This window comes from Polyodon spathula, chromosome 2 (assembly GCF_017654505.1).
Source record: "Polyodon spathula isolate WHYD16114869_AA chromosome 2, ASM1765450v1, whole genome shotgun sequence".
Classification (NCBI taxonomy): Eukaryota; Metazoa; Chordata; class Actinopteri; order Acipenseriformes; family Polyodontidae; genus Polyodon; species Polyodon spathula.
The window spans coordinates 96924221-96952012 of NC_054535.1; the positions used below are offsets into that span (position 1 = coordinate 96924221).

The window sequence follows — 27792 nt, forward strand, 5'->3', positions numbered from 1 at the left end:
GTACCAATGAAAAAGCCTGCGATTTGTTCATGAGAGCCAGCTTAGTTGTATATAGCTATGACAATGATGTATCAAAGAGGGACAATCTAGAACAAATCTGCAGCATGAATTATATATTACGTCAAATTTGTGTAAATATTGCTTGGAAGCAAACTGGTAGATATAGTCATCGTAATCTATGATAGGAAGAATACTATTGCTGTCACTTTCTACAGAACACCCCCAAAACTAAGTGAGTGCTGGCCAACAAACACATATCTCAATACACAATACACATTTCAAAGAGGTAGGAATTTTAATGAAGGATAAAATACAAGCCCTCAAAAAAGATTGCTCTGGGTTTACCACTGGCACATTCATCCTGTTTCAGCAATGAAGTGCTACATGAGCCCCTCTTGACATTTCTACTTGATACTACGGTATAGCTTTTACATACTTGATTGCTCACGATCTTCACCTCCTTCCACTGTTTGATTAGTCACAATGCAATAATATTTAAGCGGATCGAGGCTTTGAGGATTTTCTGGGAAGCTGACATTAGCTTAGTGCAGAAACGACAAATGATAATGGATCAGAATCAGGGTGAACCTTGGGAATTACGTTTCTCCAACTTGCATTAAGAAAAGCAAAGAAAAAAAGGAAAACTTTTTTTTAAATGTTTCTGCTCAGGCACCAACTCTTTATGGTGAGGTTTAGACAAGAGTAGGTAAGAGGATTAGAGCTGTGCTGAAAATTTTAGTGGAACAAAGAAAAATAGTTTGTGATAAGCAAAAAATAGGTGCTTTCAAAATACAGTGAAACCTGAACTTTTCAAAAATGCAAGATATTTGTGACTGTTCTGCTGTGGCTGTAAATGCATGCATGACTACTACTTCTTCTTCTTCAGCGTAAAAAACCTGTTGTCCTATTTCTAGATTAATATTGATGCCCCTTCTTTATAGTTTTATATTTATTTGCACAGAATTATACAATTCCAGCCTTTGCTGTTAAATTGCTTGAAATTGTTACTCTGTTGAAACTGATGGGTTTCATTTGTTGTTGTGTTGTTGCTAGATAGTGTATTTTGAGAAGTGAAGCGTGTTTACCACACAGGTAGTACTTTGCTTCATAATTCAGTTATACAACAAACTTTCTATGCAAACACCAACTGCACTCATTTTGTTGCATGTGCTCGAGTATATTAAAACGTGCCTCAGGGAATGAATTATAGTATGCTAAGAGGGTCAAGACAAAGGAGTGTGATTTAATGTGCGTTAAAACAATTAATCTCTGAAGACATTAACTTGTTGATTGCAGAAGTTAACTGCGATTAATTGGCAACCCTAATATATTATTATCATCAATAATATCATCTTCAGCCTTTTTCAATCCACTGCTGGATGAAGGCCTCCCCAATATTCTTCCACAAAAGCCTGTTTACTGTGTCCCTCATCCATGTTGCTCCGGCGTGTTTCCTAATTTCATCTTGCCATCTTCTTGGAGGTCATTTTCTTGGTCACTTTATATCTCTTGAGATCCAGTCTAGTATCTCCTTGGTCCAGTGATGGTCTGTTCTACTTGCTACATGTCTGACCCACTGCCATTTCAGTTTTTTCGCTCTTATAATAACATTGCATACTTTTGTTTGCACTCTTATCCATTCCTTCATTTTCCTGTCTCTTGTTATTCCCAGCCTGCATCTTTCCATAGTCTGTTGAGTCATTTGTCATTTTTGAGTCATTTTTGCATTGAGGGTCCAGGTCTCGCATCCGTAAGCTACCATTGGCAGCATGCATTGAAAACTTTCCTCTTGAGGCAGAAAGATAGTTTCCCTTTCAGAGCCATGCTTAATCTTCCAAAGGCACTCCAGGTCATTTTTGCTCTTCTGTTGACTTCACACATTTGGTTCTCCATTGCTGAAACTAACTGTCCTAAGTATACTTAGTTATTGACTTATTCAAGCTTGATCCCATTGACTTCAGTTGCCTGTGGAGTGGTATATTTATTGAACATGACTTGAGTCTTCAGGTTCATTTTCAAACCCAGTTTGATGCTAGCCTTGTGTAGTTCTTGTATTCTTGTTTGTAATTCTTCTGGGCACGTTGTAAATATGAGGATGTTGTCAGCAAATCGTAGGTGATTTAAGTAGCCTCCATTGATCTTCAGCCCCTTATTTTCCCATTCAAGTGTTTTGAAAATGTCTTCTAGGGTGGCCGTGAAGAGCTTTGGGGAAATTGTGTCTCCTTGACAAACTCCTTTTTTAATCTTTTTCTCTGTTTTTATGGAGTTTTACTGTGGATGTTGCATTCTTTTATATGGTGCTGATCAAGTTTCTGTATGTTTTCTCAATTCCTTGTTTTTTCAGAGAGCTTAATACAGATCTTGTGTAAATTCAAAGGCTTTTTCATAGTCAATGAATCCCAAGCAAAGCGGTAGTTTGTACAACTTGAAGATGATTCGTTGTGCTAAATCCACTCCTGAATCCTGATGCTCATTTGATTGTGCCGAGCCAAATTTATCTTGAAGTCTGTTGGTGAGCATCTTGGTAAACATTTTGTAGATAATAGGAAGTAAGCTAATAGGTGTGTAGTTCTTGAGGTCCTCTTTATCTCATTTCTCATGTAAAGTATCACTGATGTGCTCCAGTCATTGGGCACTTTCTTTTGCTTAATACAATCTGTAAAAACATGCGACAGTATTTTTGTTACTTCTTCACCGTCTTCTTTCATGATGTCAATTGTTTTGCCCTCTTCTCCTGGTGCCTTTCCTTTCTTCATATGTTTGATAGCATGTTTCACTTCCGGTAGAACGCCGAGAACTTCTTCCACAGGTTGCATTTTTTCCATCTTGTCTTCGTCATCTGCTACATTGCTCTTTTCATCTTGATATAATTTTCTGTATGACTTCTTTCTCTATGACTCTTCAAAATCAATTTGCGGTTCTTGATGACAGTCCTGTCCTCTTGTTTGATTGCTAAAATCTGTTTTACCCCCTCTGACGATTAGTCTTTGTTTTTGCTTTCTTCACGCTTCGGATGTTTTCATTAGTTTTCGCTACCAACCTATAGTTGAATGACCGTATATCCTCAGTAATGCACTTTCTTTCTTTCTTACGTATTCAGTCTTTGACTTCAGAGCTGCTGTTTGTTTCATTTCCCTTTTTTTCTTCATGAGGTCTTTTGTCTCTTGCGTGATCTTCAGGTCGCATTTTGTACTTCTGTGTTCCAGCCATGTTTTTTGCTGTTTCTGCAAACTGATAGTGTCTTTTCCTATTTCCGTGTAGTTCTTGTACTTCTTCATAAAAATCTTTGACTTCTTCATCTGAATAGCTTGTTGTTGTTGGTGCATATATTTGGATGACCTGAAGTCTTGTGGACCTCTCTGACGCGTTGTCTATCTCTACTACATTATTCTTGATTCTCTTGTGGACAATGAATCTAGTGCCTCCTGTTCGTCCATCTGTAGTGCCTCAATAGAAGAGAAGATGTCCACTCGAGTTCTAGTAGTCCTTCGTCTTTTCACTGTACTTCACTTAGTCCTACGATGTCCCACTTGATTGAGTAAGTGGCCGGGGTCAGTGTTCTGTGGCAGCCTAAAATTGCAACCTGGTGATTCTTAGCACCCTCTGCCTTCATGCCTAACCTGCTGCTGCCTTGCTCAGCGGCAATCCAGCCTCCGGGGAATGAGAGCCATGTTTTTGTCTGTGCTTTCATCATGGGGGAGTTGGCCTTAACTAGGCTTGCTACTATTCGATTTTTATTTTTTTTGCCAAGTCGACGATTAATATCGACGTTTATTTTTTAAAGAATTTACCAGATTTGTTTCGATCTTTATTTTTTAATTCAAGCAGACCATGGGTGAAATCGACCTTTATGCTTAAAAAAAGCACTAAACTTTTTATGTCATTGAGAAATGTCTCATATACAGAAACCCCTTTATCATATTCAACATGCAACAAAACTATGGTTACCAACATTCTAATTGAAGTAACGTTTGGTCACAGTGAAGCTATAACTTGTAAAGCTGAAGTTCCTACAGAAATGTAAAAAATTATCTCAAATTGTAGAAAATGCAGCATATAACGCGTATTACACAGACTTTTGTAGCTTACATTTACAAGTAAAAATAATATGCATAGAACAAAACATTAGATAGTTGAACAGAACTAACTTGCACTTATTATTCTGAGCTCCGCCCCTCTCCTCCTTCAGCACAGCTGGACTCAGTCACTGGAAGGTAAGGCAGACAGGCCTGCTTCGTCCTGCTGCGGAGACTTCAGCCGTCGGTCAGGGTATTGTGCACAATACTCATTGAGTGTTTTCCTCTTGCGCCCCATTTTCAGATCAAACTATTAACTATCACCGTATACACCTGTAATAGCAAACGCTTACCTACACCTTAACCTGCTAATTTCAAAGTAGGCCCATTGAATGACAGGCACTGTAGCTGGCAAATGAAAGTGTACAGTCGGTCATGATGACTGACAGTCATTTCAATGAATGAGAACATTCTAGTGCTGCTTCAGCCAACGAGATCTGTCAGAACAGGATGAAATGACAGACGGTGAAACTAGCCTATTAAGGGGTCACTGAGTTAGCTGACAGCGACCCCTAGCCATTCAGAGCGGAACGGAGATGAGTATAAAAACTACACAGACTACAGATGATTTCTGAATTATTATTTTTGATAAGATAACAAAAAGCGAGTGGTTTTACAGACGTTTATCCTATATAATTTATTTAGGTCAAACTCGTATCTTTTTTGGGAATTCAACGTTTAACGATTTTTACTGATTTAAAATTGAAAAGTAGCAAACCTAGCCATAACTCGCCACGCTGGCCGGGCGGGTTGCTGAGTGCCCCTTCCACTTTGGCCGAGTATGTTACTGAGCCTTCACGGCATGGTTGAACCTGCCAGAGTCAGGGGACCCCGCTGTGTCACCCTCCTGCCACTTTGAGGAAGCGGAAGTTGGACTTTAGGATGGAGCCATTATATATATATATATATATATATATATATATATATATATATATATATATATATATATATATATATATAAAATAATCATTCTGTTGTAAACTGTGGTGCTGTACTTTCTTGTCAGTTTAAATTTTTATGGTTGATGGTTGTACTATACATTTATCTTTTTGTGTTTAAATATATTGTACCATACTTTACCTCACTGGACTTTACACTGCCTTTGCTTTACCATGCTTTCACTATGCTTTATTACACATTCATATGCTTTTACTACAAACTTTTTATAAGGGTAGTTAAACACAGTTTGTTTACATACATTTGAAAAAAAAAAAAAAAAAAATAGTGCAGAATCATGTGCTGGGTGTTTACTTTCATAAAATCATTGATGGTTTTTGTCACACCATGCTGAAGAAATCACTTAAGACCCAGAGTAAATAACCGTTTGGTAAGCAGAGCAGTGCTGTGGTTTATACAAACATTCTTATTTTCACAACATCTCAACAAGACCACCAGTCAATGATTAAGACATTTCTGTAACCTCGATGTGACTGATGCCCAGTAAAAGTACTGTTTATTCATAGGCAACTACCCAACCAAATCTGCTTATAACCATGTTTCTTAGATTTATTGTTCTCCATGATTACACAAGACAGTAGATTATTAAACTGGATAGTCAGCTATGATCAGTTGGTAGGTTCAAGTTAATTTCAGTCCTATATACTATAAATAGCACTTGTTGGAGTGAGAAGGCACCAAGTATTTAAATTTGACAAGCAGCTGTTCGTAAGTATTGGTCAGTCGTAACGCAGGCGACAAACTGTTACGTTGAATGCTTAAAGGATTATCACATGCTTTAGACCATTCTAGTAAACAAGGTCAATTATTTGAAGCTACTAAGTTCACGTTTGATTTGTGGTGCATTTAGTTGCGAGAACAGTGACTCATCACATAAACAGCATTATTTAAAAAAAAAATAAAAATTAAAATAACTGCTCAGGATTTTAAAGAGCCATTGATCTTACAAGTTCATTGCTACCCTAAATATGATTAATTTACTAACAATGCTGGGTGGATTTGTTCTCTTTTACCCCAAATAAAATATTCCTGACTGCCAAGACTGGTACAATATTCAATGTAGTGTTGTCTTTGTCAGTTCTTAACCAGAAACCTGTTTTTAAGGGTAAAATGAAGAGAAAATGCCATTGCCAGTGATTCTGCATTGGTAATAAGTGGATCATATCTGGGGTACCACAGCACTTGTGGGGGAGACTGTTAATTAAAATCTCATGCATATTTGTAAAGAGGAGACGACTTTCAATTCAGGGATACCAAGATATGTAGTGAGAAAGTAGTGAAGTTATTGGGCAACAAACTCCCCATTCCCAGTTCTACTTCTTTCTTAGATAAAGGATAACATTTCGGGGTACCATTCTACTCGAGATGTCTTGTTCATTAAAATATGGACAGCATGATTGATAAAGGTTATGACAAAAGGCAGCTCTTCTCACAGTCTCCAAGATCTTACTAATTCCCTCTGGCCTGTGATGATGGCTTTATGTGAGAGGCACTATGGAGCAGTACAATCTTCACTGGCTCAAACAAGATGTATCTGGTTCACAGCATTTACAGCACACCTACAAAACAGCAACAAAAACCTGCACTGGATTAAACCATTTTGACAACAGACTGTATAATATAAAAGCATATGAACTGGCTGACTTCCCAGATCGCTCTCCTGTAAGGTTATTTAAACTTTATTCTACAAAAAAAACAGCCAACATGAAAATATTCACAAGCCCTTATTTCCTCTGTGTTAATATGCACTCCCCACATCACAATCAAGCGTGGTGCAAAGCCAAAGCAGTAGGAATTGACTAAATCCTTAAAGAGTAAGTAATGAAAAATATAGCATTATGTGTTCCTATGTGTTGCTACAACTGTTTAAATAATGTACCTGTCATTTTTCTTTTCATTGTTAACATCCTGACAACTTTTTACACTTACAACTTTAAAACTCTTTTCAAAATGCTGATCTAGTGAACTGGGGTTTGAGATCTGTCCTCTAAATTTGCTTAAAAAAAACAACACAACATAAGACAAGTGCTCTGGCTTTTCTGTTCCGTACCACATCATGGATCGTTATTGCTGTGTTACCTGTTTGACAATGTGGACAAAAATCCTTACACTATCAGTGCACTAGAGTGAACATTTTGAAATGGACTTTAATATTCTAAGTTTAAAAAGATGTCAGGATGTTAGCAATGAAAAGAAAAATTACAGTTATAGTATTTAAAGGCAGGTGTTACTGTCCATCCATCAACAGTCCAAAGCACCTTTGACCATTGTTCCATAGTCCAATTTCTGTGTTGTGTACTATTGATTTGATGGACAACGACACCTGTGTCTTCTGCCAGTTCTGTTGTCAAGTCAATGCTTGTCATCTTCCCATTCCTTAAGGATATAATCTTTAAGTATTGATCATCCTTGTTCAACAGCTTTTTGGGTTTTCCAGTCCTGTGTTTGTCAATTACAGATGATGTTTCTCTGTATTTGTTGATTATGCTTTGGATACCACACCTTGAAAATTGAGTGATGCAAGCTATTTCACTCAAAGTGTTTCCTTCTTTATGCAATTTAAGGTTGTTATAATAGTAGAAAACACTAGTGGAGGCTTTGAGTAAATTGTTGATGCTCATAATGCATCATAGTAGAAAAATGCAACATGTCTAAGAATTGTGCACAGCAGTGTATATATTTGGGCTAACTAGATGATGTGTTACCTTGCTTCAACAAAATATATGTAGGTCAATAAATTTATTATGTTTATTTTGGTATTTATAAATGTATTTAAATTAATAATCCAATGACAGTGAAGTAGGCTACTAAATACACACATGTACTTACATACATGCATATATGCCTACTAAATGTATTTGTTGCCTGTACTGCTTTTTATGCTTTGTTAACTAAAGAAGACTGTCAATATGGGATGGGTTAATTGGAGTGTCTTGTTAAGAATGTTACCACTGCACACATTTGATTAAATACATGTCAGCTTGGACAACTGCCTTGTAATCCAGATATTCTATTACACAAACAGCCTTTTAAACATGTGGTACTGACCATAACACTGTAATGTGCCTGGTCAGAGTGTAATGACGATCTCTCCCTGGTATGTGTTGTGCTTTTCAGCCTTCCATTTATCTCCCATAGAAAAGGCAACATCATGTTACGAATAAAATTATACTTATTTAGTTTGAGTTTCTGTTATTATCTTTACTTTGATAACAGCAGTAATGCAATTCTGGAGGTGTTTTACCATTGCTCCTGAATTCCATCCTTTCTCAATAGTCCTGGGGACTATTTGCAGATGTCTACACATTTTGTTTTAAACACCTTTGGGATATGGTTGTTATGGTCAACCATGCAGTGCCTTATTTCATAATGTTACAATATGGGTTCTCAAACTCGTTCCTGGGGACCCCCTGTGTCTTCTGGTTTTCATTCCAACCGAGCTCTCAATTACTCAACTAGACCCTTAATTGAACTAATAATTTGCTTAATTAGACCCTATAAAAGAGACAGTAACGTGTTTGTTTGTGGGCAGCAGAGGGCACAGGGAACCAGGATAGAAGAAACATGGGTGTTGTTTTGTTTGTATAAATGTTTTGTTTTGTTATAAACCAATAAAAGTGTGCAAAGCAGCACTGAACCGCAGTTCCTGACTCTGGGTACTATTTGAAAGACGCAGACCAGCCCTGATCAGGATGCTTTACCACAGGGAGTTATTGTGATATATAGTATTTACCAGTAAGTTTAACTGCTACATTTTTTCTTTTTTTACTCTAGCAAGAAAATACTAATTGAGAATCCCGACATTCATTTTCTGTCTGAGACTTCTGTGGGCAGGTTGTTACCATGCCTAATAATAGAACAGCATATTGTTGCAGTCTATGGCATATGCTCAGCTCTCATTGAATTGGCAGGACTGGGAGACAAGCATATGTGTAAATTAACAAAATGGATTATTTACTTCTGAACTTCTGAATTAAGTAGCTTGATGAAATAAACAAACAAATAAAGAGTGGATTACCTTGCATTTTCCAAATACAGTAAAATAAAGATAACTCTGCTTGTTTATCGGTGCTTTCCTTCCTACAGTTAAAATCCAGTATTGTGTTTTTAGCTGTTCTGATCTTTGCTGTCACCTTTTGTTTGATTTATCTAAAGTAAGGCCTAGCACCTGTCTGTAACTCTAATCTGACTGCAGTATATACAATAACAAAAAATAAATAGATGAAAGTGGTCTATGTTTCTTAACGTTTTTAATGATCTTGTGTGACCTCTGCTACAGCAATTACTCAGACAAAAGGGATATGGCTTCTTTTTTGGGCTGACTAGATGATGTGTTACCATGCTTAAGGGCCATTCCATCCATCTCAGATTTTTCTAGAAGAATTCAACAGGGTTTCAGACACGCAGAGTTCAGAAATTTTAGCCATTATTTTATTTCAATTTTTTTAAATGCCCCTTTCAACCTGTAACCTTGCCAAGGTCAACCTAAAGGGTGAAAGGGACTTTGACCAGAAAAATCCTGCTGGGTGCAATTTAGATTCTACCATACATGTGCAGCACCTCGTTCTACTTGTATTGAAAAATACTAGGAGCACCCTACTCGCATCTGGCAAATTGCAAGACTAGGGGTAATTACAAGTTTTATTCGAAACTTCAGCTTAACTATTTACCCTATAGAGGATATGGGTCATAAAATGTAAGTATTGCTGTAAAAACCTTAGGATCCAGTCTTCCAAATTCTGTGAAAAGCTTTTGGTTTCAAGTTCCACTACTGGTCATTGTACCCCTTAAAATTAGAATTTTTGCTGTTTGTACCAAGTTTAGGCCGTAATAACTTGCGTGGGGGGACTCCAGAAAATCACAAAGATATGTTTAGATAGATGTTAATGAGATCTACAAGCATCAAGCAAAATATGCTGGTATCTGGGGATTTGGGATTTTTGAAGCTGCATTTTTCATGCATTCAAGCATTGCTTATGGCCACTCTGGTGAGGTTGAAGTACCACATAGTTCTATTCAAACTGGGTATTTCTTCAACTTCGCATTCTCTGAGGATTGATCTAGAGGAAAAATTAACAATGTGGGCATCTAATGGCACTAGCTTGGAGTTGAGGGGTTATGAACTTGCATCTGGGACCTGGTACTTACTGTAGATGTTATGATGATACATTTGAAACTACATTTAAAAAACAAAAAGTGATAGTAAAGTTGTGGTTCCTACCTAAGGGGATAATTGATTGACTAACCATTTGTGAAAAAGCCATTTGCTACATTCTCATGCTGTCCATTCAGTCAATTTCTGGCACAACTGAAAGTCTTTGGTTTAGGAGGTCTTCGATGACATAGACAGTTGTATTTAAACGATGCTGTAAACAAGGAAGATTTTTTTTTTTTTTTTAAAGAAAAACCGTGAATTTAGTTTTTAAAACCCAACTAAGTATGGTTTTGATAGTTTCATACATGTCATGATAACAAAGAAGTCTCATGCAAGTTCATAACCCCCTCAGTTCCAAGCTAGTGTCAGTGGAAGCACATACTGTTACCTTTTCCTGTAGATCAATCCTCAGAGAATGCAAAGTTGAAGAAACAGCCAGTTTGCATAGGACTATATGGCACTTTAGCTTCACCAAAGTGGCCACAAGCAATGCTTGAATGCATGACAAATGCAACTTCAAAAATCCAAAATCCCTAGATACCAGCATATTTTCATATCTCATGAACATCTATCCAAACATATCTTTGGATTTGTTGGAGTCCCCCCTACGGAAGTTATTACACCCTGAACTTGGTACAAATAACATAAATTCAAATTTCAAGGGGGTTTAATGACCAGTGGTGGGACTTTCTCACTTTTAGGTTGACCTTTGCAAGGTCACAAGTCGAAGGGGAAATTTGTAAAAAAAAAAAAAAAAAAATGTCTCTCACTTCTGAATTCAGTGTGTCAGAAAACCCCCAGGTGAATATTTCTTGGAAAATCTGAGATGGACGGGCAACAGAATGTCCCTTTTCTGGTTGAGTTGGCATGGAAAGACCCTTAAACATACCCTTAAATTTATAATATTATGCCTAGAGGAATGTTATATGGGGACCAGGAGGTTTTCCTACTATCTTCAACAAGGTCAGTCTGTATCAGTTATAGATGTGCTGGTTATTTTGGTCAGTAACCCTTTAGAAGTGAAAAAGGGTTTGATTGGCTAGTTTACGACAGGAGTTACAACCTCACATACAATACTAGACAGGATTGACAGATAATGTATACTCTGTTTTTTCGCATCCATCAGTCACAGCCAGAAGTACAGAAGTACTGTGTGGTGAACTGGAAAAGGGCAGGGAAACTGCTTCCAACTGTCAGTGAGATAGCTGGGTTGAGAGTAAAGCCTGGACAGAATGAATGGAACTATTCCTTTATGCTTCTGAATTCCCTTCCTTCTTAACAGCATGAGGAATGTTGTTGTATTGCCCTTGCTGCTTCACCCAATGTGTCATTTAAGCTCCATCTGAGCATGAACATCACAGTTTTATAAAACTGCAAAGGCAAGGCAAAGTGCAAAAACAGGAAGCCTGCCATGGGGTGTCGACCAACGGATTTCTGCATTGTCCGACTTGCCTGCTAATTATTCTTAAAGAACTTGCTGCAGAGCATGGTGCGGCAATTACTGTACTGCTTTAAACCCTCAGAAGGGAGGATGTCTGCTTTGTTATAATTACAAGAACTGTTCATACTGCATAGCTGCATAATAGCTTCCTTTTTCAAAACTGTTTAATTAAGGCACAGCTGTTTATGGAAACATACTTGTATCTCTGTCATAATATTTTTCTCTTAAGCACCAAGAAAGGTTTCAGGACTGCTTTTTTCCCTGCAGACTTTTTCTGCCAAGTCAGGAAATGAAAACCATGTATTTGGATGGGAAAATAGCCCACCTATTCCTTTTGTAATTTATTTTATTGGATATCTTTAAATGCTTGGAATGTAGCAGAGGCTGACTAGGTAAACTGGATGTTGGGTATTGAATTAAGCAGTAATATGCAACACTTAAGAAATTATAAGTGAATACAGACTACTTTGGTAGGTACTGTAATGGTCCGAGATGAGACTGTTATACCAAACCAGTCTACTGTATAATCTTGTTTATTGTCACCATAGCTGGCATTGTGCTTCTCAGTCCTGGACATCTCCCACATTTACTTTTAAAATATATATTATTTATATTGTACTGTTATCAGATTTGCAATGTACAAATCTGATATAGTTTGAATACATGTATAAACCATATAATTAGTGAATTGCTGAAGTAAACATATACATTACAGTAAAGAATCACTGATTTATTCAAGTGCCCTTTGACATTTTAAGGAAAGCATTGCTTTGCTCTTTGTAATTACCGGTTTCACTATGTGAGTTCCGCAGTCAGTTGGGAATGCGACTAAAGGTGTTTTCTAGTGAGTAGGCCAGCACATGCTGTTAAACCAGGAGACACGTGTACACTACTGGGTATTTACTGTAGATAGAATTTGCAGCTCTTTGAATACCTTCTGTTTTCCTTCAGCAGATGTAGCTGTTCGATGTTCAGTGTTGAGGAACGAGAGTGAATAAGATATATTTTAAAATCTGGTTCCCCGCAGAATGTGTGCTGCCTGACAGGCTTAGTTTAGAATGGGTTTTATTTACAGTAGTCCCTGGCTAATACAGACACTGTTATACTGTACATTGGGATATGCCAGACACAACGTATGTCCCCTAGTAATATCACATTAAGTGTGACGCTAGGTCACTGAATTGTATGGTCCAAAGAGACACACTGGGGAAAAAAAAAAACACTGTTATTCTGACACTAAGAACAGGCCAGAAAATAAATGGAAGAACAGATACAAGTATCCTACTAAATCACTCAAATTAAGTACATGAATACAAGAGGGCTAAGCTATTTTTTTTTTTTAAAAACCAGAAGTTATTTCGGACAACGTGTCTGCCTCCTGACATGTCCGGTTTAGCGAGGGACTACTATATGTATTTACTGTATTTATTTTCATTTTTAAGATGGTTGCTGCCTTTGATCTCATACTGAAAATGGGTGTATCCTGTAATGTTGTTGACATACTTTTTCTCTTAATTGTTTCCTCCCCCAGCAAACTACAGTTAGTGAATAGAATCAGACTTAATAGCCCAGGACTACTTTTGGAGAATATACAGTTTAAACTATAAAATTGCAATAAATAGATAAAAGGAAATGTTATATATTACTGTAAAATTGTAAACTACTGACAGTGCATATCTTAGTGGTACAAACTACAAATAAGTGATGCATACATTTAACGTAAAGAAGTAGTGTCCTGTATTATTTATAAATCTGGTTTTACATATTAAAGGTTGTTACCATTTAAAATAGAAGAAAAGTTGAAGAGCATATCCCTATACCAAAACATAGTGACAGTTAGCAAGTTTCAGAGGGTGGGGGTAGGTGTTTTGACTTTTAACGGGCATCTAAAACTACCTGGGGATTGTAAATAAACAAGCTAGTCAGCAAGCTTATTTCTGAGAAAAGTTCGGGGAGGGGTAACTATGTACTACAATAGTTAGCTGATTGTGTAACTTTAACCTGTGTTTACATGATTCACAATAAAAAGCCAGTACAAACACTATATCCTATAATCAGAGTAGAGTAGATTATACTGTGTTATGTTTCCCACAGCAGAGCTTTCAGTAACATGTGACAGTGGCTACGTCTGCATTCTCTTCATGCAGCTGCAACTTCTATGTCTGAATGGCTCAACAAAAAGAAATCTCCATAAGCAATGGAGACTGACAGCAAGCTCTCATAGATTATTGGCTTAAGTAAACTATTATTTTGATGTATTATGTTGGCGCTATGCAAGTCACCTTCCTTGACTTTTATTTGCCTACTTTATCTAGCATTTTTAAATTTGTAAAATAATATGAAAATGGTGGGTCATGGGACACCTACCTGTCTATACTAATAAAAAGAACAGGGTTTCTCTTAAATATCTCATGTATATGTACTACGTGATATTTCCGCTAGTAAAGCAGTGCATTGGGCAAGTTAAACCTGGGCACTGTCCCATGAAATTTCAGCTGTGCATTGTCATTCCCAATGCTAGAAATCATGAAGTATTTAAAAATGACAATCAGAATAAAGTGGACTGGAATAAAACATTGTGACAGATCCTCATGTACCTACTGTAGCTTATTTTAACATCACATTTCAAGATATATATATATATATATATATATATATATACACATACACATATATATATACCATATTAAAAGTTTTAGAACACCCACATTTTTCCAGTTTTTATTGAAATTTAAGCAGTTCAAGTCCAGTGAATAACCTGAAATGGTACAAAGGCAAGCGGTAAACTGCCAGAGGTTAAAAAAAAAAAAAAGTTTAGGTTACCAAAAACTGAAAAGTAATATACATTTCAGAGTTATACAAAAAGGCCTTTTTCAGGGAACAAGTAATGGGTTAACAACTTACAGATGTTCTGCAGCAATGGAAGTAAATTAAGCCTTGAAAGTTGATGCTAACAATTCCTACAGGTGTCCCAACTTTTGTTGATTACTTACAAACCCTCTGTCTGTGTAAAAGCAGTGTTGGAACAGACTGTTACTACACCCTCTTAAGCATTATTTGGACAGTATTGTACTGCAGGAAGTAGTATATTACTATCATAATGGCGAGAAAAAGGCAATGAACAAAGGAAGACAGACAGACCATTATAACCCTTAAAAGTGTAGGTCTTTCCTTTAGAGAAATTGCAAAGAAAGCCAAAGTGTCACTGAGCACAGTTTCCTACACCATCAAAAGGCACTTGGAAACTGGAGGAAACTCTGACAGAAAGAGGTCTGGGAGACCCAAAACCACAACAGAATCAGAAGACACGTTTCTGAGAGTCAACAACTTACGTGATAGGTGGCTCACAGGACAACAGCTTCAAGCACAGCTTAAACCTGGTCGAAGTAAGCAAGTCTCAGTTTCGACTGTGAAGAGAAGACTTCGAGCTGCAGGTTTGATAGGTCGAGTGGCAGTAAGAAAGCCATTGCTAAGATGGCAAAATAAGAAAAAGAGGCTTGTCCTGGCCATGAAGCACCGCCAGTGGACTACTGAAGACTGGAAGAAGGTCTTATGGACCGATGAATCAAAATTTGAAATCTTCGGTTCATCAAGCAAGGTTTTTGTACGCCGTCGAGTAGGCGAAAGGATGGTTCCTCGGTGTGTGACACCAACTGTCAAACATGGAGGAGGAAGCGTGATGGTCTGGGGCCCTTTTGCTGGATCCAGAGTCGGCGACTTGCACAGAGTGAGTGGCACCCTGAAACAAAACGGCGCCATGCAATACCCTCTGGTATACGCCTAGTTGGTCAGGGGTTCATCCTACAGCAAGATAATGACCCAAAACATACCTCCAGGCTATGTCAGAACTACCTGAGAAGAAAAGAACAAGATGGTAGGCTTCAAATCATGGAATGGCCAGCAAAGTGTCCAGACTTAAACCCCATCGAGCTGGTTTGGGATGAACGGGACAGAAGGGTGAAAGCAAAGCAACCTACAAGTGCATTTGTGGGAACTTCTGCAACAGTCTTGGGAAAAACTTCTCCGAACAATATTTGATATCCATTGTAGAAAGAATGCCACGAGTGTGTTCGGCTGTTATATCTGCAAAAGGTGGCTGCTTTGATGAGTCAAAAATTTAGATTCAGTTTTGTTAACCAAAACGATTACATGATTTCTTTTTTATCTCCAATTGTTTATTTGTTCTATGCTTTAATTTTAGAGTACGTTGAGACATTAAACTGCATAAATTTCAATAAAAACTGGAAAAATTGAGGTGTTCTAAAACTTTTGACCGGTAGTGTATATATATTAAAAGCAGGTCTTTGTTATACCAAACTACCTGCATGAACACTATTACATTCCAATATTTGAACTGCTCAGCTATTCATTCCATCCCTAAAATGGTTGTGTTCCTTAGGTGGCTACACACAGCAAAAAAGCGCACATTTCTCATGAGCACTCCACGATTGGGCAGTATAACAGTAGACAGGTAATCCCTATCAATATCAGAATCAAACCTGTAATCAGAAAACGGGGCACAGTGAGCTGCACTTTGGTGATTTGGGGCTGTCCTCTACCTTTCTTGTTTATGCTGTAATTCTTGTTTTAGTTTTTCTATAGCTGGGAGGCTGGTGCTTGTTTGTCTTGTGAAGAGAAAGCTTGTTTTTGGAGCTGATGGTATATATTTCTAGGGACACCACATACTGTTCTGTTTGGATTGGGTGGATGGTTTTTAAAACACTCCTATCTTTTATCAATTTAGTTTTTTTTCTAAAAAAGCCACCAAAGCTTTAAAGATGCCTGTACTAGTGTTACTATTATTATTATTTTTTATTTTTTCAGACAAGAGATGACTTCCTGGGACAGGTTGATGTGCCTCTTAACCACTTGCCAGTAAGTGTTTTTTGGATGTAACTTTTTTGTATCTGCACCAAAATTGCTTCTTGTTTTTCAGCAAAAGAATGAATGGCAAAATTAAGTTTGGGGCACTTGATTTCAAAAATAATAAACCTTAATAATTCTTAATGTTTCAATAAAAAAATATTCTGGTCCAAGTGAATTTTAGTAGATGGGGCATGGCAAATTGTGTTTTTATTCTGTGAGTCCCTTTAGAGATTTATTTTATATGATTAAAATTTGCATTTAGAAATGTAATTAGAGGTTATGGTCACTAAATTAGCCCCCAATCCCTCCACACAATACTATGGGCAACATGATCAAGCAAAGTTATGAAAAAGAACTGAACCACGTCACTCAATACATCTTTGATTGTAACAAAAACAATTTGCTCATAGTTAATTGGATACCATATAGAAAAAAAAACAGAGATATATCTGTATCTTAGATAGCATCTAGGGTATTCTTTGTTTGTATGCACCCAAGATGTTAAACGTTTTGGTCAGATAAGTATACACAAGGCAATCTGTTGGTATATAGAATGCTGGTAGAGATAAGTTCATTTATGTTTTTCTACATATACAAGCAGTCACTTAACATCACCTGTTTGGAATCAACAGTTGGCGAGTTGTTGTAAATGGTGATGTTTTGAGCTAAACAAATCTGCTGGCACTTCAATTCATGACAGCTAGTGTACAAATATTCTTGAATTTTACGGCTCAAACACTGCTGTAGTTTTAACTTTAGTGGTTGTAAAGTTATGTAGCAAATATTTAGTACTTAAAACGGGTTTCATGCATGACGTGTTAACTTTGTCACCATATCTTTTAAAAGCTTTAATACGTCTTTAATTAAAAACTGATTGTTTAACAAAAAGTCAAAGAAAGACACTTTCAGGTGTTGGTTGTTTACCAGAAGTGAGTCAATATATGTGCAAGACAGATGAAATAGTATGTAACTTATTCAATAAATGTTTTAATATATACTGTCAGCACTGATTCTGCAGTTTTCCCCAGCAACAGTGTGTTTAAGTGTTCAAGAAAGTACTATTTTTCTCTTTTAAATAGATAGAGGATCCGACAATGGAGCGTCCATATACTTTTAAAGACTTTTTGCTTAGACCAAGAAGGTGAGTGCTGTATGCATGCTATTAAAAGGTTTGCAAAGTGGTAAGGGGGCAGGAGCTTCTGTAATGGTGTTTGGCTTTGTTTTGCTGGCATGGACCAGGTCCTAGTATTCCTTTCAAGGAGAGGAAAAGAACAAAACTGGAGAATCTGGAGAACAGAGTATATATTATTACACTGAAGGAATTTGAGTGGATATGCATTAATAAATAAGCATTTGTCACTCCAAAACCTTTCTTCCTCATCATACCAGAACTGTTCTAGCTGGCCATGGTGGTGCTACACCCTTTTCAAATTTTTTCAACTTTTTAAAAGAAAATACATCTGCGTCTTGAGATCCAAACCACTAAGCTCTCCACTACGCCTGCACACTCGCCACTACAGCTGTGTCCATTAAAAATAAGGAATAAACACATCACCACAAAACATTCACTTTCAGCCTGTTGAACAATAGTGTTCCCCTGTCCAGTCCAGCCAAGCTCTTCAGGGATGCCAGGATCTCAAAATAACAGCATTATGAAGTCTTGAATATACAGCAGCTGTGTAACATTTGTAATTTGCCTGTTAAGCATATCTAACAATATACCAGTTACTGTATCTGTCTGTGAGGTCTAAACAGATCATATGAGTGATGTTGATCAATTGAATTGATTTGATAATGAGGTGATCACTTAGCCTTCTAACCTAACAAATGTTCAGCCACATACAATGTAAGCTATTCATCAAAAAATGAAAAGCTCAAACAAAGATTTAAAATCGTAATCATATTTTCTGTGAAGTATGTATGTTTTTTGTGATTTCTGTCCTAAACTTTACAATTTTTATAATCAATGACTTACTGTTACAGCCACAAGTCCAGGGTGAAGGGATACCTGCGCTTGAAAATGGCCTATTTACCAAAAAGTGGGAGTCAGGAGGAAGAAAACGGGGAACATAGAGAGGAAGCTGAGGTACAGTAAGAGAGCGGTTTCCATCTTTCTATTGTAAATACAGTCGTATGAGATATGACAGCATGTAAACACAGCCACATTCTAAAGTGCTACAATCTATTCAGTCCGATGTTTTTTTTTTTGTGTCCTCTGTTACTGTAGTCTCGTTGTGATAAACTAAGCAATATAAAAGAAGTAGAACACTGTGGAAAGTAGGCATCTTGAAAATGTACCACCAGCAAAGCCAAGTTGCTTTATTCCCAGGGGAACATTAAGTGTTTGCTCGTAAAACATATTGGACATGTACACCAGTATAAGCTGTCTGCAAATGACAGTTGTCAAAATGTTGGGGTAAGATCAAGGGGTGACAAATTTAATCGTGCATATGCAATAGCAAGTGGTGAACAAGGAGTGAGCAAGAGAGAGAGAGAACACAGTTCTTTCATACAATATTCTAATTTATGTGTTGTTTTTTTTAAATTAAAATAAACAATGTAGTTCTGTGAAATGTGATGTTTAGCCTTTCCGTTCCCCCCTACCTATTTATTCTGTATTACAGATGAGGGGATTACGTCACATAACTAATTGTATGTAGTGTTCACACAGTCTGTCACAAACACAGATTTGCTCTTTATTTAATATACATACACTGTATTTTCTGGTTACGCTGTAGTGAGGGCATTTGTATTTTACAATCTAACTGGGAAGAAGTCTTAAGAAGAGGCTACTGTTTGCTTTTGTACACATTTTGGATTATAAATAACTTTTTGGATTCCTTATGAGGAAAAATTTCAGTGCAAAACAATGGTAAATGTGTTAATATAATTTAACTGATTTAACTGTGCAGAGTTAGTCATGGTATGGTTTTATATATATATATATATATCTACTATATCATAAATATATCATATATATCTATATAATATATATATATATATACACACACACATACAGAATTTTGCGCTAGTAAATATTAGTTAATATGTGCGTTTTGACTGGTATTTAATTTAATTAAACTTAGGTAAAGTTAGGCTGCTGGAGGATATGTTAAACTACATGTAAAGCAGGCAATTTGTTATACTTTTTCTTTCAGTGTACGTTGAAAGTGGGTCAGTGACCTACTTTTTCATCGTTTTCACACAGTTCTGATTTAGATGAACCTGTAAATGGGACTTTGTTATGAAATTGTGTTCCTCGTTATTTGGATGCAAATTATGATAACATAGTATTGTATGAGAGATGCCATTTGGTCGGTTATTTACTGTACTGTGCAGTATAAACTAGGTCATATGATTTTAAAACTAAAAAAAAAATGCAGATCAATGTGACCTAACACACACTGCACAGTTTCTGAGTCTAAGTGACCAAGCTTGTGAAGGCTTTTTTTATATCCTTGGCAGGAATGATCTTGGTGTAGAATGTATTAGTGATGTTGGCTACTTACTTGCCTTGGGGCACAGCTTTTCAAACACAGCTTTGCATGAATGAATGGTCTTGCTGAAAAGTACTGATTTGCCATGGGATTACTTGTTTACAAATCATTATGTATTGAAGCATTAACACAGTAATCAAGCACATGAAAATCTAAGAAAATATAGAAGACAGATAAGACTAAACCTTTTTCAATGTTGACAAAAACATAAAAATAAAAAAATAAAAAAACTCGATACGAACTTGGCGTTAGACTCAATTCCCCCATTAAACAATTTACCACAGTCACCCTCAGAAGTCTCCAGGCTGCTTTTACTACAGTATTTTCAATCATGCAAAGGCCCATGTTTTATCTTCTGTAAAAATGTTCTCTGTCCTTCTGTTGTTAGGGCTGGGAAGAGTCTGACTCCAGTGATGTGGGTTCCCAGCGTCAGCAGCAGTTACCCCCGCTGCCCCCTGGATGGGAGGAGAAGATTGATAACCTGGGCCGGACATATTATGTCAACCATAACACCAGGACTACACAGTGGAAAAGGCCAACGGTGGTGTAAGTTGTCTGAGAGTTAATGCCTTATAATACATAAACCTGCCCTACGGTTGACCTCATTCAACTGTATTTTATTATATTTAGTGACATATTAGGAGGGTAAAAAAAAATCCACTCTGGAAGAAAACATCAATAGTATTAATGCAGCCTAAGGAGCAGCAGGTTATATCAGAGACTGTAGATAATTAAAATGGCATAAAGTTATATTTTGCAATAGTGAATACGAGATGACAGTTGAAAGTAGCTTCATATTTCATTTTCATATTTTCTTTGAACTGTCCTCCTTGATATGATGTTTGCAATTACTTAAATGTTTTTTAAGTCAGGGTGTTCAAGGTGCTTTTGTTAGATCAGTTCTAGCAGTCGGTCATCGATACACGTAACTTAGGTCAGGTCTTGTTAGATGTGCGAGTCAGTGCCATCTAGCGACCTGCTGCTTTGGCGTGCTTGCTAATATAAAGAGGCTTTGGCTGTTCTAGCTGACATTTCGTATTTTAGGGCAGAAAACTAGAACGGAAGAGCAGCTTGTCAAAGTACCTTGACACGAGAATGACGCATTTATAGGCATACCTAGAACAACTGTGACTGGCGTATTAAAAACAGCATAAATATTATAATGAAAGAACAAACATTTGAATATAAGTCATAGTTTTATTCAGGAACATCCTGTCAAGCATCTGTACAAAACCAAAACTTTGCAAATAAACATTTGAACAGAAATGTGTTTATATCCAGACTTATTACATAAAGCGCAACCTCAAAAAATAGTAAAAAATGAAATAAATATTTGAAAATTATTTTGTGTGTATACAGGTATATCATGTACATACAAAACTGTACAACTGAAATGATATAAATAAGTATAAAAAAAGTTTTTTTATACACAGACATACTATAATCAAAATTACATGAATAAACAAACATTTGAACAGAATGGTCTTCATTTACAATCGTTTACAAAGTCTAAGTGCTGGCACAAATCACACAGATCCTGCGCTTTTCAAAATATGCAGTGCACTTACCACACAGTCTTTGCTCATTTGGCACAGCTATCAACAGTAATCCAGGCTTCTGGCACCAAATGCTGCACGGTCATTTAATAGTACAATGAAAGCTTCTTATTCCTCCAAGGGCATAGACCAGGAATCATCTTGTAGTTGTCGTTGAACTTCTCCTTCATTGCAATGTTGTATGTGGTGAAGCGTATGCATGTCAATGAATAAGCGAAAAACACTCAATGTGCTCTCATCAGTGTTGCGTTTTGCATATGCCGTGGGCCCTGGAACTTCCCTCAAAATATTATGTTCACCACTTCTACCTGTGGCTTCACCACCTAGATTTATAGCGTTCCAGACAGTGCCATCATTACCAGCCTCGAGTGCCAGGTGGTGCTGGCGATACCACTGCAGAAGCGTGAAGTAGCTGCAGGATCAGGTGCAGGGGCTGATCCAGGTAAAGTAGCGGATGGATCAGGTGCAGGGGCTGATTCAGGTAAAGTAGCAGATGGATCAGGTGCAGGGGCTGATTCAGTTAAAGTAGCAGATGGATCAGGTGCAGGGGCTGATTCAGTTAAAGTAGCGGATGGATCAGGTGCAGGGGCTGATTCAGGTAATGTAACGGATGGATCAGGTGCAGGGGCTGATTCAGGTAAAGTAGCTGCAGGATCAGGTGCAGGGGCTGATGCAGGTAAAGTAGCGGATGGATCAGTTGCAGGGGCTGATGCAGGTTAAATGGCTGGCATCCTTACAGGGGCTGCCACTGGATTGCTTCTTCTCCCATAGGATCTCCTGCGCCCTCTATGTCATTGCTGCTGGAAAATTCGTCTTCTCAAACCCAGTCTGCTTCAGAGCCAGATTTGTCATTGTCCATTTCTGCTGCATCAGAATCGTTGTTTGGTGAAATTTGCAGTAATTCCAAACTCTGTTTTGCTGTCCTGCGTCCTCTGCTATCCATTTTCAATGTGTATTGAGGTAACAATGAATTTCTTAGAAAACCGAGTGACTTGTATAGTAACCAGAGTGCAGACAGACAGCCTGGTGCTGTGTGCTGTCAAGGCTGATGGGTTTTCAGGAGGCTCATTGAAACAATAGAAATGCCAGAAGTCCACTCACTTGACGAATGTGGACTGATATAATCAAACTTTAGTGCATGGCGGAAAGTCTCGACTGAAATACAAATAATTCTGCAACATTTAATTGTTAGTATGTTTTATATGTATCGGTCAATTGGACTGTTCCTGGTTGGAATAGGTGTGACGGTATTTTATCTCGCTAATTTTTGCACCTACGCGATTCTTTCTTTGTCAGGGTAATTAGTATATATATTTAGGAAAAGTCAGGAAAGCACAGCTCCGTATCTTAAAAACATGCACCGCAATTTAAATTATGTCATTCTAGTGTCAACACAGAAAAACATAGAGTACACTATCTATTTAAGTAATTGTACTAACTTTGCTACATTTTTTTTTTTAGATCTCAGTTGGGTTCAGAGTTTAATTTGTGGATGAAAAGCTATGTGTTGCATACTGTTTACTCAGGGATGGAAATAAGACTCCTATTGCATAGCAGTCACCCATTCCAGGTTTTAATGTGTGCTTTATTAGCCTCAGTGTATAGGTAACAAAACCAGGTGTGTCTTAGTAAATGCATAGTAAAACCAGGAATCTTATCTTCTTTTGCTCTTTTGCTCTACAATGGGAGTCTTTTTCCCTGTTCCTGTACATCCACTGAGTCATTGCGGTGAGTGACATAATGTGAAGTTAACATTGTAATTGATTAGTCACACTGGACTCAGATGCATATTGAAAGTGGCTGAGCTAAGTGTAGAAGGCAGCTTGATTTTTTTTTTAATACCCCATGAAGAAATCTGCATTTCAAGAGTAGCCCTTTGTCTGACTAGAACAGGCTGCGTGCCATCAAAATAAAACACTAGAACCATACATGTTCGTGCCTAATGCTGTAAATGGTGAAGGTAAGGAGTAAAACTGTAAAACAAAAGAAACTGCCAAAAGTTAAAAAGTAATACAGTAATAAAACTTTTGTGAGAGAAGGTGAGGTGAGTTTATAAGGTCACTGACTGGAGGCGGGGGGCAACCAAAATCCCTATCTCTGCCACAAGGCTACATTTTTCACACTTGCAGTTTCCACCATCATATTAACTTTTTTAGTCCTGGACTCTTTTTTATTATTAGAAGTCAGTCTACACACCATACTCCACACTGTTAAGGGGAAAAAAGGTTTTATTGAGAGACCAAATGTCACAAAACTTTTTGCCACATGGCTACAGAATCTCCTGAGTGTTTTTTTTTGCATACTTCAAATGGGATTCAAGGTGGGCTTTCTTGAGTAATGGCTTCATTCTTGCCACCCTACCATACAGGCCAGATTTGTGGAGTGCTTGGGATATTGTTGTCAAATGCACACTTTGACCAGTCTTGTCCATAAAAGCCTGTAGTTCTTGCAAAGTTGCCATTGGTCTCTTGGTAGCCTCTCTGATCAATCTCCTTCTTGCTTGGTCATCCAGTTTGGAGGGACGGCCTGATCTAGGCAGGGTTTTGGTGGTGCCATACACCTTCCACTTCTTAATAATCGTCTTGACCGTGCTTCAAGGGATATTCAAGGCCTTCGATATTTTTTTTTATACCCATCCCCTGATCTGTGCCTTTCAACAACTTTGTCCCGGAGTTCTTTTGAAAGAAGCACTCCACAAATCTGGCCTGTATGGTAGGGTGGTGCTCATGGTTGAGTTTTTGCTTTGAAATGCACTACCCAGCAGAGGGAACCTACAGGAACTGCTGAATTTATCCTGAAATCATGTGAATCACTACAATTTAACACAGGTGGAGGCCACTTAACTTGGTGTGTGATTTTTGAAGGCAATTGGTGACACATGAGCTAATTTAGGATTGCTGTTACAAGGGGGGTGGGCACTTATCCGACCAAGCTATTTCAGTTTTTATTTTTAATTAATTTTCTACAAGAACTAGAATTTTTTTTCACTTGGAAGTTGTTGGTAGGATGTGTAGATAAATAAAAAAAAAAAAAAAAAAAAAAAAAAAAAAAAAAATTAATGCATTTTAATTCCAGGTTATAAGGCAACAAAAGGTGAAAATTTTGAAAGGGGGTGTAGAAATTCTATAGGCACTGTATGTATATAAAATGTAAGATTCAAACTGCTTTACACCCCACTCAAGGCCAAAGCACTAAAAGCCCAGTTGCGGCAAATTCACCCTTTTGTTTTCTATATCTGTTTGTGTGGTGTATGTACGTGCTAAACAACACATTCTGTGAGACTCTTGTGTTGAAGAATTGGATGTCAATGAAGGAGCAAGGTGACAGAAAATAAAGAATGTTTTGTTTTTCATTAGGTGAAGAGTGCTATTGTTAGGGAGCAGAGAACAGATTGCTTTGGTTTTCTCTGAAGTGGAGTGGCAGTGTTGTGGAGTTGTAGAATGCAAGTGTGTTATATATATATATTTATTTAAAAAAAAAAAAAAGTTGAAGGAAATTAAGTGCATGGGGCATTGTCTCTTCAGTACTTGTCCTTTTGATCTTTCTGAGATCAGACTGCTAAATGAGGTGCACCAAAATGTAAGCTCTTTTTAGTGGGTTTGTATTGTGGCATTCTTGGCCCTGTTCACAGAGTCTTAATCCAAGTCCTTAATAAAAAAAGCAATGGAAATCTGTCCTTCCCTTATTTTCTAATTACATACATGTTGAAGTAACCCTTTGTTCTTTCAGTAAAGTGAAGTTCTCTACTTACAGGGGGCTGAGCGGCAAAATAGACTGTCAGCAATGTTGCTGATTTAGTACTGCCTGGCTCTGGTTTTCATTGACAAGCTGTGCACGTTAAGTCTGTAGACAATATTTTTTGTGCCAAAAATGAATGTTGTGTGGCTTGGGTTCAATGTGTTGAGTTGAGTGCCGTCAAACACATTTACTGTATGAATGCTTTATTGTGAAATTTCCCAGATGATCTTTTTTGCATATAACGTTTTACTGGAAATGCCTGTAGGGCATATGAAAATAATTCTTAAAAAAAAGAGGCTCTTGTCCAAAAATGTAAATACAATTTCAATCCATAAATGCAAATATATTTAGGCATTCCTGTTCAATATTCCTTTCTAAAAGAGACCTGTCATATTATAAATAATGTGACCCAGTTTTGAGGCTTGGCACTGCCAACTGGTATTACAGAGTAAAACCTAGCACTCTGCAGGATCATTAAAATCTAATTGTTTTGTTTTGCACAGAGATTTGGTTTCTGAGATGGAGAATGACAACAATATCAGACAGATCAACCAGGAGGCTCAACGGGTGTTTCGCTCCAGAAGACACATCAGTGAAGACCTGGAGCATGAGCAAGTTGGAACCAGAGATATGGATGATGTAAGTAAACTTTATGCAGGGTATGGCAAATTGGTTAAATGTGTACAGGTGCAGGAGTGATGTAGTCGTGATAAACGGACAAGGAGAGATATAATCCAGTTGGAAAGGAATTTTATTATATCCAGGTCTGGTGACCAAATAATAAAACCCTGGCAATACACAACAAACACAAATATCCGCCCCACATTAATACTAACGCGGTCACCAGTCCTGGGGGCGTGCAGTAGTGCTCATGGTGGGTGGTACAGTTTATTAATGACGATCGTGCAGTGCTGTTCGGGGTTGGTGCTGGCCCTTGGCGACAGCTTTGTTATCGTGTTTAGCCGTCTAGTAATTTACAAAACAAGACAATTAGGGACAAACAAAACGCTCACGAACATTTTTATCTCTCACGGGGTCTCTCACAGTCCTTACAGTTAAATGCTCAAACCAAACGAAGGAAAAGATTACGATTCTCCGTCCCCTTTTATGCTGTCACACATGACCCCTTGGTAAACGAGTGCAACCGCCTCTCCAGTGTGCGGCTGTCATGTCATTTCCATTCCGGGTCAATGCGTTAATGCAACGGCGTCTCGCCCCCTTCAAGGCTGGCCAACTTTCCTTGAACCCTGGGAAAGAACTGTCAAACCAGCCTGTCCACGGAACGCTGTTCTCGTTGCTTAGCGCCCTCACAGGTCAGGAGGGAGATTTACAACAAAGAATAATTGTGTTTCTGTCACAAGGGTCAATAAGCAAAGTCAAACACCAGAGAAAAGGGGCCAAATGACACACCAAATACAGCTGTTGCAGGCCCCCCAAAAAGACATATATTACAATATAGTACCACCTGTATTATAAATACATTAGTGAGTTTATTTAAATCATAAATAGAAAAATGAATACTCAAAACTTAGTCTGCAGAGGGTCCCCGAGTGGCTCATCCAGTTAAAGCACTGCCGCAGGGAGCGCAGGATGAGTCACACAGCTTGGGCAGCGCCAGTTCGCGTCCGTGCTGTGCAAAGAGGCCAAACTTTGCTGGGGACTCTGAAGGGGATGTCACATTGGCTTTGACGCTGTCAGGGTGGGGGATGAGAAACCGGCATGGATTCCTTCTACTCATGCAACAGTGAACCCTACTGGTCAGACTCCAAGCACATTCAGAGTGGATAAAAAGCAGGGCTGATCTTTGTTCTGTGTGATCGGTAGCCCGCCCATCTCTGCTCTGGATAGCTCAGTGTAAAAGTGATTCTGGCTTTAGGCTTGTGAGATCAGAGGACTCTCACACGCCCACAGAACGTTCGTGCTGTGTGAAGACTCGCTGTGGTAAGGAGAAAAAACATAACTGGACATTCCAAATTGGGCGAAAAAATAAATAAAAAAATAAGTGGTCACTAAATAAAAAAATTAAAATTAAAAAAACTAGTCTGCTGGTACACACTATACTTTAGAGGTGCTTGCTTCTCTGATGTGTGGTTCCTGTATTCTATTAGAAGAAACCTTTTCCACTTCATTAAAGAAATACTTCCCATATAAAATACACATACACTCTGAAAGGACCATTATGGGGAAATTGAAGGGATAAGAAACCAAGGCGTATTGTTCTTTACAATTTTTTGGCAAATAGTATGCATAACTAACCGGTGGGTCAACATTGCAACAGAGTGTCCAAGACAAGGTTTAATTTGCTGAAAGATCTTCATTGGAGGACCTGGTCTTGAAAGAAAATTATGACATTTTTAATACCAGTAGTGATTGTTCATAATATCTTCAAAAAGTTTCAGAAATGTATGTATTGGTCAGGTTAAGATTAAAATTAAATAATGCAAAAATAAGTTTTACAATGAAAGATGCCATTTGGTTGGTTATATACTATACTGTACAGTATAAA

The 27792-nt window shown here is 37.7% G+C and overlaps 1 protein-coding gene across 16 annotated transcripts in view; it reads left to right on the top strand.

Moving 5' to 3' along the window:
- The window catches only part of LOC121304555 (E3 ubiquitin-protein ligase NEDD4-like), a 155473-nt gene that overhangs the window by 102355 nt on the left and 25326 nt on the right, over positions 1-27792 (top strand). For 15 of the 16 annotated variants that reach the window (XM_041235849.1, XM_041235854.1, XM_041235863.1 and 12 more), the window contains 5 exons: positions 16454-16504; positions 17575-17636; positions 18479-18581; positions 20381-20538; positions 25790-25925. In XM_041235849.1, coding sequence (XP_041091783.1) covers positions 16454-16504; positions 17575-17636; positions 18479-18581; positions 20381-20538; positions 25790-25925 — 510 coding nt within the window. Of the gene's footprint in view, positions 1-16028; positions 16101-16453; positions 16505-17574; positions 17637-18478; positions 18582-20380; positions 20539-25789; positions 25926-27792 lie in introns of all 16 variants that reach the window. The other variant, XM_041235839.1, reaches the window with a different exon arrangement.